This window comes from Crocodylus siamensis, chromosome 4, assembly GCF_052110815.1.
Source record: "Crocodylus siamensis isolate JL-2025a chromosome 4, ASM5211081v1, whole genome shotgun sequence".
Taxonomy (NCBI): domain Eukaryota; kingdom Metazoa; phylum Chordata; order Crocodylia; family Crocodylidae; genus Crocodylus; species Crocodylus siamensis.
In genome coordinates, this window is record NC_143398.1 from 191,299,884 (window position 1) to 191,319,396 (window position 19,513).

Below are 19,513 nucleotides of genomic sequence, written 5' to 3' on the forward strand. Positions count from 1 at the left end.
GCAGTCTGATTTAAAATCATAAATGAAAGTACACCACCAAATATTTGTAGTAGATTTATTAACATTCCTGTTCTTTCCTTTTTCTGATTTCAGGCTGTAATTACAAACATATTGGCATCTATTTTTTGTAGAAGAGAGACTGCTGTTTCAAAAGCATAAAAATTCACATGATACTTCTTAATCTTTGATCTTCGTACATAACAGCGAACTAGTTGTTTTAATTTGTATGTTGCTATAGATGGTTGGGATTTGACTTCTCTTATTCTTATAGGTATCATCTAAAATCACAGCCAATAGACTATTTTTAATGTAGCAGAAAAATTGCTTATTTGCCCACTCAGAATGTAGAATAACCTCTTCTTAATGCCAGTGATGTCCACAGTAGCTTGGTATACACTGAGGTTGGGTTTTTTTATAGCAACTTTCAATCATTAATCTAGCAGTTGTGGAAGCCCCATATAAACCAGGTGTGAACAGGTCAGTCTCATTTTAGCAGTTCTGGACAACATGGGGATGGAAAGCAATTTCCAGGAAGAGATCTTTGTGGAAAACTTTTCCCTCCAGGAGACACTGCTTTGGGCTTTACCTTAGAAAGAATGACAATCTAATATGTTTGTATTTTTGTAGTTACAGAAGTAGGATATTTCTACACATTCTGGTCTAAAGAGAATGAATGTCATGAATTCTTTTGTGGTCAAGTACCAGAATTAGGGACGCTGAACACTTGTACTTTAATGTCTACTCATTTGTAAATGGAAATGGTTTAAGTTTTCAGATATAATTGCAGTAATTGAATATGCAAATATATACAGAGACCTCAGGCATTTCTTCAAATATAAACATCTTTAATGTCATTATTGTAATAAACTGGTCAGGGACTTTTGGGAGTAGCCTGCAACCATTCTGAGCCTAAACCATCCTCATATGCTGTTTTTTCAATCGACAAACAATGAAAAAAGTACAAAGCCAGTTGCAAACACTTTTTTATTAAACTGTTAGTGGAAAAAATAATTATAAGTTGCTCCAAATTACAGTTTCTATACAATATTTATAATCCATTTTTAGTTTTCAAATAGTAGTTGAACATAAAAATAAAACAACAAAAATATAAACCCCCCCCAACCAAACCAAGCAAAAAGTAAACAGTCAAGATGACAGGGAAAAAGAAATCAGAATACAAAAGCTTTGTACAATACAGAGTACTGGTGAAAATTATGGAGCAGAAATATGAAGTCAAACAAAATTTTCCACTTTACTGAGTAACTTTCCTTGGATTTGTGCTTGTTACTTAACTTCTGGAATATCTGTTAAATGATGAAATAGTGGACGACCATGAACGCAGCCTTTATTTTCATTTCCAAGCTCTTGCTTCATCCTGTGAATCGTGCTCTCTACATCCTCTTTTGACAAATGTAAAGGTAGCTGCCGAACCAGACGCACTGCTTCTCCCTGTGGAGACATGGGTTGAGGTGTGGGGGAGAAAAAAAACAAATAGTGTTACCTTGTAACAAATTAACTTGTGGCTTCAGTAGACTCAGTAGGCATTCCCTGGGGTGGTTTTTTTTTTCATTTTTCTAGTGATAAATTTAACCCCAAACATCCAAACTACAACTCTCTGGCAAAAGTCTCACAAGTCTATCAAGGCACCATCTGAGATACAAAAACAGAAAAAGAAATTACAGCATTGAATCAATTTGTGTTGCCAATCTATTGGTTATGCTTGTCTTCTTTTTAGCACGTGGAGGGGATCCAATCTTGTTGACAATATTCAACAAATATGAAAACCTCTAAGTTACAGTGATATCAATGGGAGCTGAAATATTTACCAGCTCACAAAACATATTTTGTCTGTGGCAAAATCATGATCCAAAATTAAAATGACGCTTTCCTACAGAAATTTTGACCAATTTATAGCATTAAATAATTACATCTCTGTATCTAGTCTATTCAGTCACCACAAGTGTGTACATATAGTAGTAGAAAGTCTTACATACTAATTGACTATATGAATGTGTCTATATGAGATGCTTTACTGTGCAGTGTGTGAGTCTACAAGTGCACATGGTTACTGTGCAGTAAACCTTGCTAAGCATGAGTAAATTTGCTACCTGAAAATGCAAGTAGCAAATTTACTTGAGATTACTAACTCTGCAATAATACTTGTGTAGATGACTAACCAGGAGCAAATCTGCTCCCAGTCAGCTGGCCACCAGGGGGCGGGAGATTGCTCCTTGCCCCTGGGAGCTGCCTGCTGCCAGGGTGGACTCTGCCATAGGAGCCCAGGCAAGTACTATGTCCCCCTGTAGCAGGGAACTCCAAGGTCCCTGCTGTGAGACTGCAATCACGAGTGGGGGCTGGGAGATCCTTATCTCTCGGTGCCAGCTCCACGGTTGTGAGGCCGGCACTGGGAGATCCCTTATCTCCCAATCTCCTGCCCCAATCTGCTGCTAGCTGCCCCACTGGCAGATTGGAGCAGGGGCCTGGGACCTGCCTCTCCCCTGCACCTCTTTTCAAGTCCCTTGGCCCCGTTTGGCGAGCCAGGGCCAGAAGCTTCCTGCTGCTGGGGCAGGAGAACATTGTCCCCATCCCAGCAGCAGGCAGCCTCCCTGGGGGCAGATTGCAATGTCCCAGCCCTAGCCAGGAAGCAGCTATCTCCTGACCTGATACTCCCTGTCAGCCCTTGGGCTAGCACCCAGAGGGAGCTTAGAGCTCCCTCTAGTAGTGGCAGAGGCCTATTGCAGGGCCTCAGGAAGCGGGAGCAGTTTGCTGCCATTAGCAGCATTGGTTCCCTGCACATGCAGATGTCTGCCCAGGAGCATTTATTCATGAGTAGTTTACTCGCGAGTAAACTGCTCCTGGATCTAATGCACATGTAGTCAAGTTCATGCTATCAGATCTGATATTTAGGAGATGCCTGGTTCTATGTTATAATCCTTAACTCTGAATTTTTATCCTCTCTATGTCAAGTCCGACTGGGTACTCAGCCCTATATTTTTAAATTATTATTTTTTCATTGTGATTGAAGGCTTTATGCCTTCCTGTTTAATGTTTACCTTCCATCTGCTATTATTGCTGTGTAACTCCACACACAAAAGTGGTTCATATGCCCAACTGCCTTAGTTTACAGTCCTTTCATCATCTCTCAACATTAGTCATACATATCCAAGTCCAATTCTCCTGCCCTACCTGAGAACCTGGGTGGGAACTTGGTGGGCAAAGGAAAGAAAGTTTCTTTCTCTTTCGGTTAACTGTCACTCAAGTCACTTCTTGCTGACCAATCTTTCCTGGGCATACTTTTCTATGGTGTATCAGCATGCCCTCCTTTGGACAGTAAAACTATTTTGGCTCCACAGCCAATACCCGTCTTTCTCCCCCAGAAATATGGGACACGATTTTCCTAAAGTATTTAAAAAGTAGCTGTACATAAAACATATGTACACTCTTAAGCCCAATTTGAAAAAAGGATCTTAATGCAAGAAAGGATTTTGCATATGGTTGATGAAGGACAGACTAAAGAAAACGCTTCAGTATTTTTCTGTTTGGAGAACCCAAGATATTTAATCTTCAATCAATGCACTGAGAAGAGGCAAGAAAAGTGGCATAATACTGATACAAGCCATACTGGGCACATCTACATGTGCATTAATGCACTGCAGTAGTAACGCACTGTTATTACAAACAATTACTAACTCAATGCACAGTAACCAGTGCTACTGCACAATAATGCGGGTGCAGGTCTTTTTAGTGATGCTAGCACACACCAGACTCAGTCTACTACGCATTAGCACTATTTTTGCCATGAGCGCTAATGCACAGTAGAAATAATTTACTGTACATTTAGCATCTCATGTAGAAGTGCTCACTGGGAAACAACATATTTCCAATTGTTCAGCTTCTCTAGTATTTATTATGTAATTTGTGTACAAAACTGTTCATAATGAAAATTGTCCATGTAAAGACAATGGACAATACACCTATTTGTGTATTAAACACTGGCAAGAGTATTAATTAAGAAAAATGGTAGAGAGAAAGGCCAATGCAATGGTTAAAGTTAAAAGATTATTTTTATTTCAGTGACAAGTGTTGGCAGGTGGTGCTTTTGTACTTTGATATGATTTCAGCCATTTCAGGGTTTTAAAGCAGTGCCTAACTTAAAAAAAACATTTTGGTACAAAAATAGACCTTGATTCACATTTGTACTCTTTCCTCTTTGCATAAATTTATTTTTGTTGCACCAGAGGTACTTAGCTGTAGAAGTCTGAAGTCAGGTAGAAGGCAGGGCAGGGTGACAGCTTAGGGCACCTATACACATGCCAGATGTCTGCTCTGACACGTGCCAAGTAGAATTAAATCGAGTCTGTTGAAGTGTACTAACACACTCCAGCAGCCTCCGCGTGACCTGTATTCAGCATTCACACACTTCAAAATGGTGGTGGGGTCACTTTAACTAAATCTCGTTGAACAAGCTCTAGTTAAAGCGCTCCCACTGCTATTTTGAAGTGCAGGATGCTGAATACATGCCACTGTGGGCATTTTAATTAAAGCAGCTCTCAGAGCCACTCTAATTACAGTGCCCCCACTTCGCCCGAGAGCACATGTAAAAACTCCCTTAGGGACTGTTTGAGAGTAGAGAACAAACCACTTCTTCATATGCTAAATAGGTTGTTGCCTATGTAAAAATCAGCACATCCTCATACAGATCTATTTCCTATGTGATTTCAAAGATGCATCTCATGACTAGTAGCAAAGCTTCTGTTCTTACCAATGCAGAGCCATAATAGCAGAAACAGTATATTGAATCTATACCCTCTTGTTTAACACAAGTCTTTCAGAACAGAGCTACACTCAAAACAAAAAACTAAAGAGACTTTCAGACCATTTCAGCAATTTATTGAAATGTAAGATAGCTGATTTGCTTTCAAACATTGGCCGTTTCTTACCTCCAAATAATTTATCACTTTAAGAGGTCTACACTCAAATACTTCTTTAGCATTTTTATTTATCATAGCATTCAGAATTTCTTTTAAATCAGATACACCGTAGTATGGCATACAATTAGCCATTCCTTCTATTTCCATCTGGTTTTCTGTAGCTCCAACTCCTGGCAATAAAAGAAGAAAATATTAATATTCTCTGACATCAATAAATAAAGTGGATTTTGCATACTGTTTTGATTTATATCTCAGAATATGCCCAGTGAAAATAAAACTGATGTAAAAATGCTTAGTAAATTGGCCAATAGCATTCAGGAGAGCTAAGAAAATTAATTTTTCCTTCCTGGAGTGAACAGCCTGACTTCCCACAGGGTTTCCTATTAAATCACAAGACCTTTTCAAGCAACACAGTTTACTTTAGTTCAAATTCCAGTTAGCACTGTTTAAAGGTTTATATCACTTTACAATATTTCCACCGCTGGACAGGAGTTTTAATCCCAGGGCTTGTATTAAAACGTACATGAAATTAAAGTTGAAGCTGAAACAGCTGCATGTAATATAGCTTGATTTTTGCACCATATACTAGTGGTGCAATGCACTCAGTTAAAACATCAACCAAAGTCAAATGTCTTCAGGACAGATCCAACTCCCATTTTAAAAACCTGGCAATTTTGTAATATTCTTTACAAAAAACTGGCTATTTCTGTGCCAAGGCCTGTGGTGTTTGTTGTCCAAGTCAAGAAAAGTCCAACTCATCTTATTTCATAAACAATTTTATGTAAATGGCAGAAGCTTGAGATAAATTGTCTAGTATGAACTGGAATAGGTTAAAAGAACTATGAGAAGGAATCTTTGAAGGTTCTTGACTTTGTTACAAAGTAAGGTTTCTAGAAAAGGAAAGCTATGTTTATAGTTGAAATTGCTCAAATGTATCTAATTAATTAGTGTTAACTGAATGAGATTACCACTCCTTCCTGGACAATATTTATCTAGTATTTATTAAATGGGAATGTTGGTAGGAAAAACTGGATGGGTTCGAAGAGTAAACTTTAAAATGATAGCTGCTACCTTCAGAGTCCCTTGGCACTCTGCAATCCAAGAGAAGAGATCTTGACCAGACCAATTCAGAATGAGAGGAAACATGGTATTTCTCCCTCTGTCAGCTTCAGCTAAATATAACCACCACTTTGAATGTAAGAATCAAGTTCTCTTGTCTTTTATCTGCTGTCTGAAGAATCTAGTTTAGCCCACCAAGACAACTACATCTTTGCAATGCTGCTAGGTGGCTATAATCACAGAGATAGTTCACAAGGTCTCAGAAATTGTGCTTCTCCATTACTAACGTTACAAATGAGAATCAACGTTAACAACAGAAGCTATTCTTCTGTTGTTCTTTTATTTTCCTTTCCTATATATCTATATCTAGGTATCTATTTCTAGATAAAAATATCTATATCTTTATATTAAGGCTGTGTGAAATTTCAGCAGTTGTTTCATTTTGTAGGTGTTTCGGCTCTTGAAAGGACCAAGAGACCTTCCCTTGCCCTTCCTAGCAAGTTTGACTCTTGTTATTTGTTTCCTGTCTGTCCTTTCTCTTCCCTATTCCTGGCTCCTTGAAACGTATCACTCCAACCTATGCATTTTTGCCCGAGTGTTTAATTTCCCCATCTGGACTTGCTATCATAATGGCAGTCTTCCCTCCCCACACCATAGTCCCCTTGCTCACCTAGTCTCAAATCCCCTCTCAACGCTTTGTCCAACCTTTCTGTCTCCTCAGTTCTTGTCTTTCAGTCCCTGTTTTCCTCTCCAAATTGCTCAACCTAGCCTTAGTTTCCCCTCCCACCTCTTTCCTCATTGCTTCTTCAGTCCTCTCACTCCTTTATCCAATTTCCATTTTCCCTCAGCTTCAGCCAGCTAGCTCCCAGGTCCCCACCTCATTTTTCTCTTCTAGTCATCATCTCCTTGCTGTGTTCAACCAGCTGTTGCTCCCTTGGGTCTCAATCCCAAGCCTTCCTCTGCAGTCTCTCTCTCTACTGCTAGGCCCCAGTCCAGTTCCTTTTGGAAGTACTAAAGCACAGCACAGTAACTGCCTGTACTGTGCAATGTGCAAAACACGTGTCTAGATTTTGCCACTATGTTGCTGTAGCTGTGAGCTACAACAGGGGAGTGCACTGCTATGGCAATGTAGCTGCTGATTGCGTGTACACCTACATGATTGCTACGTCGTCGTAGCACACTGTATGGGGATGTAGCATGTCACCACAGGGCAATGTGCAGACATGCCCTATGTGAAATAAAATAATTATTATTCACTGTCTTCCAGTCAAATTAAAAGTCACAAGAAAGAAGATGTAGAGAACATCACTAAATGAGATAACACTAAGTTTGCATACATGTTTGGAAAACAGGCATAATGAAGGGTTGGCATTAGAAGACAGCAATGGCAACTTTAAGAGAGACCCTAGGAAGCATTGTAGCTCTGGAAGGTGAATACGACCAAATCAAAATCTGATAATGAATCAAATTAGAAATGATCATCTGCTCAGGAAGAAACCATTGGTTATTGTCTGTTAGAAAATATCCTACATGAAATCTCATTTAATTTCTGTTAGACACTATTGAATTAGCCAATTTGTCAGCAAAAAGCACGCTCTATATAAGATTCAAAAAATAAAACAGTATTCTTTTGAAAAAGAACCTACATAGCCTCTTACTGAGAGGCTTGATGTAGATGCTTTTTTTGAACCTATCCTTGAAGGTTCCCATATGTTACAGTAGATCTGTCATCACTCTACATATGCAGGATGCAATAACACAAGAAGCTATAGCATTTCCAACAGCTCTATAGTGAATCTGCCTTGGACCAAGTGAACTGCCCTCTAGGCACCACACCCAAGAAGCTAGTTTCTCTTTGAACTCTGACAGAAGAAAAGTTTGCTGAGATTTGCTTCCGAGAAGGCTGTCTCCAGATTTTCAGTGATGGAGGAAAGTGATGCAAGTTATTCAGTATAGAAATGTTGGAACATTCACTCCCTATTCTTGAGATACTCTGATCTTATACTAAACAGCTTGGCAGTATGATGGGATTTCACTGGAGAGTAGACTGACAGAACTAGTTTGAAAACAACTCTGATACAGGCTCCAAAAATCTGCTCTAGCCAAATGTAAAATGTATGCTAATGATCTTGAAATGAAAATAAATGAGTGCTCAGATCCTAAAACAGCATGTCCAGACCCCCACTAATGTCTCCAGTCAAGTGCAGAGCAAAGCAAAAAGTAGCACAGAACTGTCTTTTAAGCCTCCTTGGGGAGCTTGGGTGGAGAACTTTGGTTTTAACTGATAGGGAAGGCCGGTGGGACTAAGGAAATCCCATCCAACTCACCAAGAGGCTGACAGGACTCATTTACTGATGATGCTAATGGTATATGGACTGGGCCCACAATAACCAGAAGAAAATGACCTGCTGTCTACAAAGAGAAAGTACTGGGTAGTTTTGCAAGTGTACCAATAGACGCATGACCAAGTGTCAGCCTTTTGTTTTAAAATAAAAGGGGGAACTCACATTTTATTCAGCTGTATTGAACACTTGCTCATGATAGTAAGCAAGAAAGAGGTTCCAAAACAGGGATTAAAAAAAAAAGTCTGGAATGTTAGGTAGATGTAACCAGAACAAAGAACCGCGTGTTTAGCATACCTGCACTAGCTCAGATATAATACAGTCCTTTCCAAAACTCATCTTTGCAGCATCTGATTAAGTGAGCTGTGGTTCATGAACACCTATGTTTCTTAAATTCAGTTAGTCTATAAAATGCACTTCTACCTTGCCTTCTACCTGACCTTTACCTCAAAAATAGTAGTCATCCATATCCAGTTGTAGTTTGGTGCAGTAGATAAGAGCACAAAACTAGAAATCAAAAGACCCTGGTTTTATTCTCCTGACTGTCTATACTACTTTGGGCAAGTTATTTAACTATTGAATGATTTAGTGAAAGCAAACATTATATTCATTTTCATTCATACCAAGCACTGACACCTAATATAGAAAAAAGTCTGGCACAACTATTAAGTTTAGAAGCTTTCTAACAACCATGCAATTATTTACATAAAGACTGTATATTAATTATACACACAAAGGGAGAAAATTTGAGTTGCATGGACAATCAAATTCCTAGCATTTCTAAGTCTCTGAATGCCAGACTTTGAAACTGAAATGTTAATGGACTACTTCTATATGTAATAAGATAGGCAGCAAATTAGTGCCATATGCATAGTCAAGATTACATTTCATGAAATACATATGCTTCATAGATTTCATAGACATCAGGGCTGGAAGGGACCTCGGGAGATCATCGAGTCCTTTGACTAATCAGAATGGAAAACTACTACTAAACATATGAAATACTCTAAGAATTAAACTGATTACGCAGGGATTTATTATACACATTTTTATTTCCTGAATTAGTTAATATAACTTTAGTAATCACCAAGGATCCTGGTTTTCTCTGTTGAAAAATCAAACATTCTCTGATAAAAACATGCAAATTCTCCAATTAACCCCCTCCCAAATCTGCTATTAAAATGAAATGCCATTTTATATATATATATATAGTTATCAATTTAACACAATGTTTTATTGATATATTTACAATTTTAAAGCAATTTGGAAGCCTATCAGTGTTTCAGTCACTATAATAAAATAAATTCCTATAAATAAATTCCTATAAGTACCTATAAATGTTGGTATTTGATTTTGGGTTTATCATGGAAAATCAGAGCTCCCCTGCCCCCTTCGCTCACCAGGACACAGGGCCAGGCCCGTCATTGGCAAGCCACAGCCCCCTATACACCCACCCCTGCTAGGGGGAGCTCCCAGTTGCCAGGGTTATGGAGCCAGGGACCCAGGTCCTCAGGAACACAGCCTCTGCCCCCTGCAGCAGCACCCAAGCTCTGGCTGCCGCCTACAAGAGGCAACAGCTCCTGCAGTAGAGGGGAGCATGGAGCTTGGCTCCCCCTCCCACTTAGGCGGTACAGCCAGAGTGGAGCCTGTAGGGGGACGGGCGCAGGCTGCCCATTGTGAGCTTGGTATCCCCACCCCACACCCAGGCCTTCGCAGCCCAGTCGGCAGGACCCAGCATGGCACGGCAGAGCGGGGCTAGGCAGGGAAGCTCTTTGCTGTTGCAAGCCCCGTACTGCCCTGGCAAGGTGTCCCCTGCCCGCAGGGTAGATTTGTGTCCCTCGATGCTGCAAGGCAGACAAGGGACACCTTGCTAGGGTGGCGCAGGGCTTGCAGCAGTGGCTGCCCAGCCCTGCACTTCCCTGCCATGCTGGGTCCCACCTGCTGGGCCACAGAGACCCTGGGGGGAGGACAGCAGGTCGGTGAGCCTAAGCCTGTGGGCAGCCTGCACCTACCCCATGTACAGATCTGGGGAGCACATGCCCTGCCCTGCCCACCCCCATTCCCCCTGAGAGTGCACATAGCAGTGGGGAGCAAGCCCCCACCCACCCCGGATGAGCTGCCTGCAGCCCCATCCCACTCCCTGCCCAGGCTGGTTTCAGGCCCCATCCACTGTCTGGGTTGGGCAGCAGCTCCAGCCCTAGGCTGCCTGGTGGCTATGTGCGTGTGTGAGCACACACATGCACATGGCACCCACTGACTGACCACCCTTCTCCCACTCCACCCAGCTCTGCCAGCCTGCAAAGAGCTCTTTGCAAAAGTGGAAAATCCACATGCTCCTCTGTTAAAGTGAAAAATCCATGTTTTGTTTAAAAGGGAAAATTTGTAGGGGGTTTTGTTGTTCTGTGAGAAACAGAAAACCCTGTTTCCTGGAAATCACCAAAGACTAAAAACATCATTCTTTGAAATCTTTTAGTTAAGTATTCTTCTTGAAAGGAAAGTTTATGCTGTGTTTGAACAAAGCATGCTTTTGTCATTAGTTTTCATTTCCCAGGTGAGAAAGAAAAGATTATGCTCTTGGTCAGATAAAAGTCTGAATGAACCTAAGGCACTAAAGGTGTGACTGGTTAGTTACCTAGTTAGTTAACAGTTTGTTTGACAGGATTCCACCCATTCTATCATGTAAACTGGAAAAGTTTGACAAGACCAAAACAAAAAAAGGAAAAAAGGTAAATAATCATACCTGGTATTACTTTTATCCTAAATCCATTTGCTACAAGCCTTGGATCCGTTAAGTAAATTGATTCACCAAATCTTTGATAATCCTTCGATAAACTCTTGAGTGTGTTCATATAATGAACTCCACTAAAAAGACTGTAAAACAAACAAAAAACCAAATGTGATAAAGTTTAAAATGATCCAGACCAAACCAAACCCCCACAGAAACAAAAGCATGGCCTAGTAAGTAGAGATATAGACAAAAATAATACATTTACTTAAAAAGACAGTTCCATTATTTTAATTTATTAATCATGCTCTTGTAAAAATTACATCTACATATGCAAACCCCAAGGATACATTTGTATTTACAAACAGTGAAAATAAACTTTTGGAAGTCATAAGTATTATAAAAAATCTAGGTCAAATATATTTGAAAAAAGAAACAAATGTGCCCATTCTATTTATGTATCTTAAAGAATTGTAATTTATATTCTAAAGATAAAATAAATTAAAGCAAAAGCATACTCTTATTATATGATTCCAAGGGGACATTTTTGTTCAAAATTAAAGCTACTAGGTAAATAAAGCAAATATAAAACATGAACCAGTTTAAACTTATGATAAATTATGGAAACTTTAATGATATATGGATAAGGACAATTCTCTTACATTTTATATATTTTCTATAAAAAGAAAAGCTGCAAAACTAGACACAGGACAGTATAAGTTGGTGGAAAGTTTTGAAATTAGGAAGCATTTTAAAAACCTCTGGGTACTGGATTTTTTTTCCTGCTAACAATAAAATCAGTGACAAAATTCATTTAATTCCTTTAAGACCATGATTTTAAAAGGAGCAGGAGCAGGAGAAGGAGCAGATCTGCTGAATAATTTCAATGCGTGATTTAAAATGTAAAAATAATACGTAAATCTAGAGAGTCACTGACTCTATGGCTAAGGTCTCCTCAGCACTTACTGCAGATAATTAAGTGACACTTTAAAAAACAAAACAAAACAAAACTAAAAACCTTGCACCACTCTACAGTACCTGTCTGTTAATACAATTGGTTTGTCCAGGGTCTCTACAGGAAGTTTATGATTCATAAGTAATTTTTTATACAGAAGGGCTTCTTCCACTCTATATGGGTTCAGTAACATTATCTTTTTTTCAGAAGCCATTATCCAAACATCAGGAAAACTCAGACGATGGATCAGGTAAAGCTCATGTTTATCAAAATTGTTCTCTTCATGCCTCTGAAGTTCATGTTTGAAAGAATTCATTGAGAAGGGCACTTGAACAATTTTCACAGGCTTGTTGGATTTCTGTTTCTTTTCAATTTGAGATTGAAACATTTTATCAAGATTTTGCTGGTTGGAGAGAGAAGCCTTCAGTCTGAGCTTTTGCTTTTTATCTGTATCCTTCGTTGACCTTGGCATTTTCTGTTCCACAGCTTTCTTTGTCTGCCTGTCATATCGCTCCAGATCCTTAGCAGCTTTCTCTTCATACCTAAAAGGAAAAGATTCAGAAACGTAATCAAATAAAGCCCTGATCGCAGCACACATTTTAATACAACCTAGCACTCTGACTCCTGTAAGTAGAGAGAATACTACTGTAGCCATCATGGTCTCTGCTGGAAGGGCAGAAATCGCACCCCAGAAACATGTAGGTGGGAATGCCTGGAGAATGGATGGAGCCTTTGCTCTTCCTGCAACCTGGCAGCCAACAAGCAAAGCAAGCTATATTCTGCAAAAGGCTGAAGAGTAAGGCACCAGTACTCCTCCTACAGAGTCCATCTGACTACAGGTGTGTAATCAGAAATACCATACCTTACAGGCACCTGAAATGCATGAAACTTTCCACATGTCCATCATCTTAGGCTCCCTCTGGCAAAAATAAAGTTGGCGCCTATGGTATATTGTATCTGGTTATTAGATAAAAGCAGCCATTTGACAGCAAGTTGCTCCCCAGTACCAGGTTGTGAGAGCAAGAGAAACACCTTTTTCCAAGTAAAATTTCAGTAAATGCCTATAAAGATTAGGACTGATGCCATAAAGAAACAGTAATGACACTGGCTTAAACTGCCACAGATGATTCTTAAACATGCTGAAGTTATACAGACATATAATAATATCATCAGGCTCTTATCTGTAGTACTGAGTTAGGTCTTTCCAAGTTATCTGAATTTATCTGTGCTTTGTAAAGACTTCAGTATGAAAAGGGATGGAAAACATTGGGACTGCTTCAAAAACATGATAAGAGATGTTTAAAATAATTAATAATTCTGGGAAAGAAAACAGAAATATCTCAAAACAACAGCCAGGTGGTGCTTTGTGATTAGCAGGGGGACGGGACTTTTTGGGCAGTTATGCCACAAATTAATCCCACACCATTCCTGCCTGATCTGTTGCTCTGCTTTCTGTTCCCCATCTCCTCCTGCACTGCTTGTTCCCTCCCTGATCTGCTATATGCTATACACACAAGCAGCTCATACCACTTGTGACACACATGCCACAGGTTGGCTATCCCTGTCCTATCAAATGACTTAGCCTCTCCTTCTCCAATCAGCTAAATTATATGCAACTAGTGTAACAAATACTGAGTACAAGTGAGACTCAAATAGCCAGATTTGTTGAAATAGATAATGAGAACATTGAGAGTTACATGAGAGAAATAATAAGGAATCTCAGCCATTATGCTTAAACAAACCACTAATTAACAAGGATTAAGAAAGAACCCCTCTTTTAAACAAGTTATTGTATAATTGTCTACACTGCTGTTTCTTGTACCTTCCTTTGAAGCAATTAGTACAAGCCTGTTAGGAATAGTATACTGAATTATGTTGACCACTGTGGTCTTGTGATCCACTGTGGTTCCACAGCGCTTTGGTACCTTTGAAATGAGGACACTTCTACACCAATGCTTAGGTACAAAGATTAGAACCAGGGGCCCAGTCATAAAAGTGGTGAGCACTTGTAAGTAGAAAATTGGAAGCTTGGTTTTAAAACTATAGAAAAGCATCACATGGGCACACGGGGAAAAACAGTAAAGCCCAGGAAAGAGCTGAGATGCAATAAGTATGGGACTTAAGAAACAATAAAGGGATTTGGAGGAACTTTCTGATTTTGTGGGTAGTCAAGCATTGGAACATGTGACTGAGACGTTATGGACTTTCAATCCCTGGAAGTTTTCAGGTTAGGCAAACATTTGAGTGAGATGGTTTAGTCAGGGATGATCTTGCTTTAAACATGGGCCTGGACAAAATGACTTCATGAGGTCCCTTCCTGCCCAACTTTTCTATGATCCTAAATAATCCCACTGATGTCATGGGAGAAGAAAGAATTTGATATTGAACAATGGGCGTGGGTACTGTACAGTCACTTACAAATGGATGGGCTCTTTTGTGGATGTCATCAACAATAAAACAACTTAAATGTTATTTAATGTTTTATAAATGCAGGCATTGTGCAGTATAAATCTATTAAGCTGACTGCTTCTCAAGGTACAGGACAGGCATGACAATCTGGTGACTGAAGCAAAGGAAAAAGCTGATCTCTTCAAAGAGTTCTTTGCCTCCATATTTCTGATCAGGGACCGGGACAACTCCCCCACAAGGGTTACGGACAAACTCAGAAGACACGACACCATGCCTAGGGTCAGGGACAATTTAGTTAGGGAACTTCTGGAGGGGCTGGATGTGTTTAAATCAGCAGGTCCAGATGCTCTTCATCCAAGGGTACAGAGGGAATTGGTGGAGGTTATAGCAGGACCCCTGGCATGGCTGTATGAGTGCTCGTGGTACTCTGGCCAGGTCCCAGAGGACTGGAAAAAGACCAGTGTGGTCCCCATTTACAAGGTGGGGAGAAAGGAGGACCCAGGAAACTATAGACCAGTTAGTCTCACCTTTGTCTTTGGGAAGACCTTTGAGAAAATTATCAAGGAGCACATTTGCGGGGGCCCAGCACGGGAGGTAATGCTCAGGGGCAACCAACACAGGTTCACTGCGGGCAGATCCTGCCTGATTAACCTTGTTTCCTTTTACAACCAGGTCACAAAGTCCTTGGATGTGCATGCTGAGGTGGATGTCATCTACCTGGACTTCAAGAAGGCCTTTGACACTGTTTCTCACCACATGCTCAAAAAAAAATTTGGCGACTGTGGCATTGATGCTTTCTGTCAGATGGGTGGCAAATTGGCTCGATGGTCGCACCCAGAGAGTGGTGGTGTATAGATCATTTTCAACTTGGAGGGATGTGGGCAGTGGAGTTCCCCAGGGCTCGGTCTTTGGGCCTGTGATATTCAACATCTTTGTCAGCGACCTGGAGGTGGACATGGAAAGCACGCTGTCCAAATTTGCTGATGACACAAAGATGTGGGGGGAAGTGGGCACATTGTTGGGGAGGGACAGAATCCAACTAGATCTAGACAGGTTACAGAGGTGGGCAGATGAGAAAAGGATTGAATTCAATGCAGACAAGTGCAAGGTGCTGCATCTAGGGAGAAGGAACCTGCAACATACCAAAGGCTGGGGAATACCCTTCTCAACAACACAGTGGCTGAAAGGGATCTTGGAGTCATTGTTGACTCCAAGACGGACATGAGCTGCCAATGCAAGGAAGCAGCCAGCAAGGCTAACTGCACCTTGCTGTGCATCTACAGATGCATCACAAACAGGTCCAGAGAGGTGATCCTTCCCCTCTATGTGACGCTGGTCAGGTCACAGTCAGAGTACTGCATCCAGTTCTGGGTACCACACTTCAAGAGGGATGTGGCTAACCTTGAGAGGGTTCAGAGGAGGGCCACTCGCATGGTTAGGGGGCAGCAGGCTAGGCCCCATGAAGACAGACCAAAGAGCATGAAACTATTCAGCCTCCACGAGAGAAGACTGAGGGGGGATATAGTGGCTGTCTATAAATTCATCAGGGGGGACCTGTGGAAAATAGGTGAGGCTCTGTTCTCCCAGGCACCACCTGGGATAACAAGGAAAAATGGCAACAAATTGATTGAGAGTAGGTTCAGAATTGATTATCAGGAAAAAACTGCAGCATCTTTATAGGCTCGGCAGTGCTACGTTGGATAGCACTACAGAAGAAAGAGACTTGGGCGTCATCATTGACCACAAGATGAACATGAGCCTGCAATGCGATGCTGCGGCTAATAAAGCAACCAAAATGCTGGCTTGCATCCATAGATGCTTCTCGAGCAAATCCCGGGACGTCATTCTCCCCTTGTACTCGGCCTTGGTGAGGCTGCAGCTGCAGTACTGCATCCAGTTTTGGGCTCCACAATTCAAAAAGGATGTGGAGAAGCTTGAGAGAGTCCAGAGGAGAGCCACACGCATGATCAGAGGTCAGGAAAACAGATCTTACGATGACAGGCTGAGAGCCATGGGACTCTTTAGCCTGGAAAAGCGCAGGCTCAGGGGTGATCTGATGGCCACCTATAAGTTTATCAGGGGATAAAAGTTTATCTTTTATCCCAAAGAAATATGATGTCATTGGGATAACGGAGACCTGGTGGGACTCCACCCATGACTGGACCACAGGTATAGAGGGCTATACCCTGTACAGGAGGGATCATGTTGACAAAAGGGGCGGGGGTGTAGCTCTCTATGTGAAGGAAAGCTACATGTCCCTGCAAGCTGATGTTGGCGACCGGCATGGACAGCTAGAGACCCTCTGGGTAAAAATTCGTGGGGAATTCGGCACAGGGGACACAACGGTGGGAGTCTACTACAGACCTCCCACTCAAAGTCCCGAGCTTGACCAGGAGTTCGCCCGGGAACTGACTGAGGCTGCTTGCTCCAGGACCTTGGTTGTCATGGGTGACTTCAATTACCCGGACATCTCCTGGGAAGATCACTCAGCTAAATCTGAGCGGGCGCAAAGCTTTCTCTCGTGCGTGGATGACCTCTACCTGACTCAAGAAGTCTATGGGCCAACGAGAGGCAAAGCGCTGCTTGAGCTGGTACTGGCTACAGGGGACGACCTAATCGGTGACCTAGTGATTGATGGGAAGTTGGGTGACAGCGACCACGAGCTGATCACCTTCACCATCCGCCGTAAAGCTGGCAAGTCAGTCAGCAACACAGAAGTCCTTGACTTCAGAAAAGCTGACTTTGACAAGCTCAAGAGGCTAGTCAGTCAGGCCCTCAGGGACCATGACCCCAGGGAGATGGGAGTTCAAGAAGACTGGTTGCTTCTCAAGGAAGCGATCCTCAATGCACAAGCTAAATCTATTCCAACACGGAGGAAAGGCAGCGAGAAGGCACAGCAGCCCCCCTGGCTCTCCACAGACCTAGCGGACCTACTGTGGCTAAAAAGGAAAGCCTACAAAGGATGGAGGACCGGATTCACCTCCAAGGAGGATTACTCCGCGCTGGTCCGGTCCTGCAGGGAGCAAACCAGGAAAGCCAAGGCTGCAACTGAACTCCAACTAGCTTCAGGCATCAAGGACAACAAAAAGTCCTTTTTCAGATATGTGGGGAGCCGGAGGAAAAGCAAAGGCAATGTTGGACCCCTGCTAAACCAGATGGGGCAACTGACAACTGACGCCCAGGAAAAAGCCAACCTATTAAATAGGTACTTTGCGTCAGTCTTTCATCAGTCACACGGGATGCCCATGCCTGCTATAGGACAGGGAAATCTGGGTGAGGGGGATCCCCTACCCTCCATCAATGCTGACCTCATGAAGGAACACCTTGAGAAGCTGGATACCTTCAAGTCAGCTGGCCCTGACAACCTGCACCCCAGGGTACTCAAGGAGCTGACGAGCGTCATAGCCCAGCCCCTGGCACGGATCTTTGAAAACTCCTGGCGCTCTGGTGTAGTGCCCGAAGACTGGAAGAAGGCCAATGTGGTGCCGATCTTCAGGAAAGGGAGGAGAATGGATCCGGCTAACTACAGGCCCATTAGCCTGACTTCTATCCTGGGGAAGATCTTAGAAAAGTTTATTAAGGAGGCCATCCTTGAGGGACTGGCCCAGGCTAACATTCTAAGGGACAGCCAGCATGGGTTTGTTGCGGGTAGGTCTTGTTTGACCAATCTCATTTCCTTCTATGACCAGGTGACGTATCACCTGGACAAGGGAGAAGAGGTTGATGTCATATATCTTGACTTCAAAAAAGCTTTTGATCTGGTATCCCATGATCACCTCTTGGCCAAACTGGCCAGTTGTGGCTTTGGCTCCACCACGATCCGCTGGCTAGGAAATTGGCTTCGTGGTCGGACCCAGAGGGTTGTGATTGATGGCAGTCACTCATCGTGGTGCCCTGTGACCAGTGGGGTCCCTCAAGGCTCTGTCCTGGGACCCATACTGTTCAACATCTTCATTAACTATGTGGACATTGGAGTCAGGAGTGGACTGGCCAAGTTCGCCGATGACACCAAACTTTGGGGCAAAGCATCCACGCCAGAAGATAGGCGGGTGATCCAGGCTGACCTGGACAAGCTCAGCAAATGGGCAGACGAGAACCTCATGGTGTTTAACACCGAAAAATGCAAGGTTCTCCACCTTGAGAGGAAAAACCTGCAGCATCCTTATAGGCTCGGCAGTGCTATGTTGGTTAGCACTACAGAAGAAAGAGACTTGGGGGTCATCATTGACCACAAGATGAACATGAGCCTGCAATGCGATGCTGCGGCTAGTAAAGCGACCAAAATGCTGGCGTGCATCCATAGATGCTTCTCGAGCAAATCCCGGGACGTCATTCTCCCCTTGTACTCGGCCTTAGTGAGGCCGCAGCTGGAGTACTGTGTCCAGTTTTGGGCTCCACAATTCAAAAAGGATGTGGAGAAACTTGAGAGAGTCCAGAGGAGAGCCACACGCATGATCAGAGGTCAGGAAAACAGATCTTACGATGACAGGCTGAGAGCCATGGGACTCTTTAGCCTGGAAAAGCGCAGGCTCAGGGGTGATCTGATGGCCACCTATAAGTTTATCAGGGGTGACCACCAGGATCTGGGGGAACGTTTGCTCACCAGAGCGCCCCAAGGGATGACTAGGTCGAACGGTCACAAACTCCTGCAAGACCGTTTCAGGCTGGACATAAGGAAGAATTTCTTTACTGTCCGAGCCCCCAAGGTCTGGAACAGCCTGCCATCGGAGGTACCTTCAAGAGTAAATTGGATGCTTATCTTGCTGGGATCCTATGACCCCAGCTGACTTCCTGCGCTTTGGGCAGGGGGCTGGACTCGATGATCTCCCAAGGTCCCTTCCAGCCCTGATGTCTATGAAATCTATGAAATCAGGAGGCACTACTTTATGGTTAGGGCTGCCAGGCTCTGGAATGGACTCCCAAGGGAGGTGGTGCTCTCTCCTACCCTGGGGGTCTTCAAGAGGAGGTTGGATAGATATCTGGCTGGGGTATGATCTCAGCACTTGTTCCTGCCCAGGGCAGGGGGTTGGACATGATGATCTGTTCAGGTCCCTTCCGACCCTAGAAACTATGAAACTATACCTTTACTGAA

General features: G+C 42.6%; 1 protein-coding gene across 4 annotated transcripts in view; it reads right to left on the reverse strand.

Annotated features, from left to right (window-relative positions):
• Positions 1-966: 966 nt before the first annotated feature.
• PMS1 (PMS1 homolog 1, mismatch repair system component) overlaps positions 967-19,513 on the reverse strand; it is an 83,072-nt gene continuing 64,525 nt past the window's right edge. For 3 of the 4 annotated variants that reach the window (XM_090045244.1, XM_090045243.1, XM_090045242.1), the window contains 4 exons: positions 12,096-12,554; positions 11,073-11,203; positions 4,941-5,101; positions 967-1,449 (listed from right to left, as the gene is read on the reverse strand). In XM_090045244.1, the coding sequence (XP_089901370.1) occupies positions 1,285-1,449; positions 4,941-5,101; positions 11,073-11,203; positions 12,096-12,554 (916 nt within the window). In that variant the 3' untranslated portion in view covers positions 967-1,284. The other variant, XM_090045245.1, reaches the window with a different exon arrangement.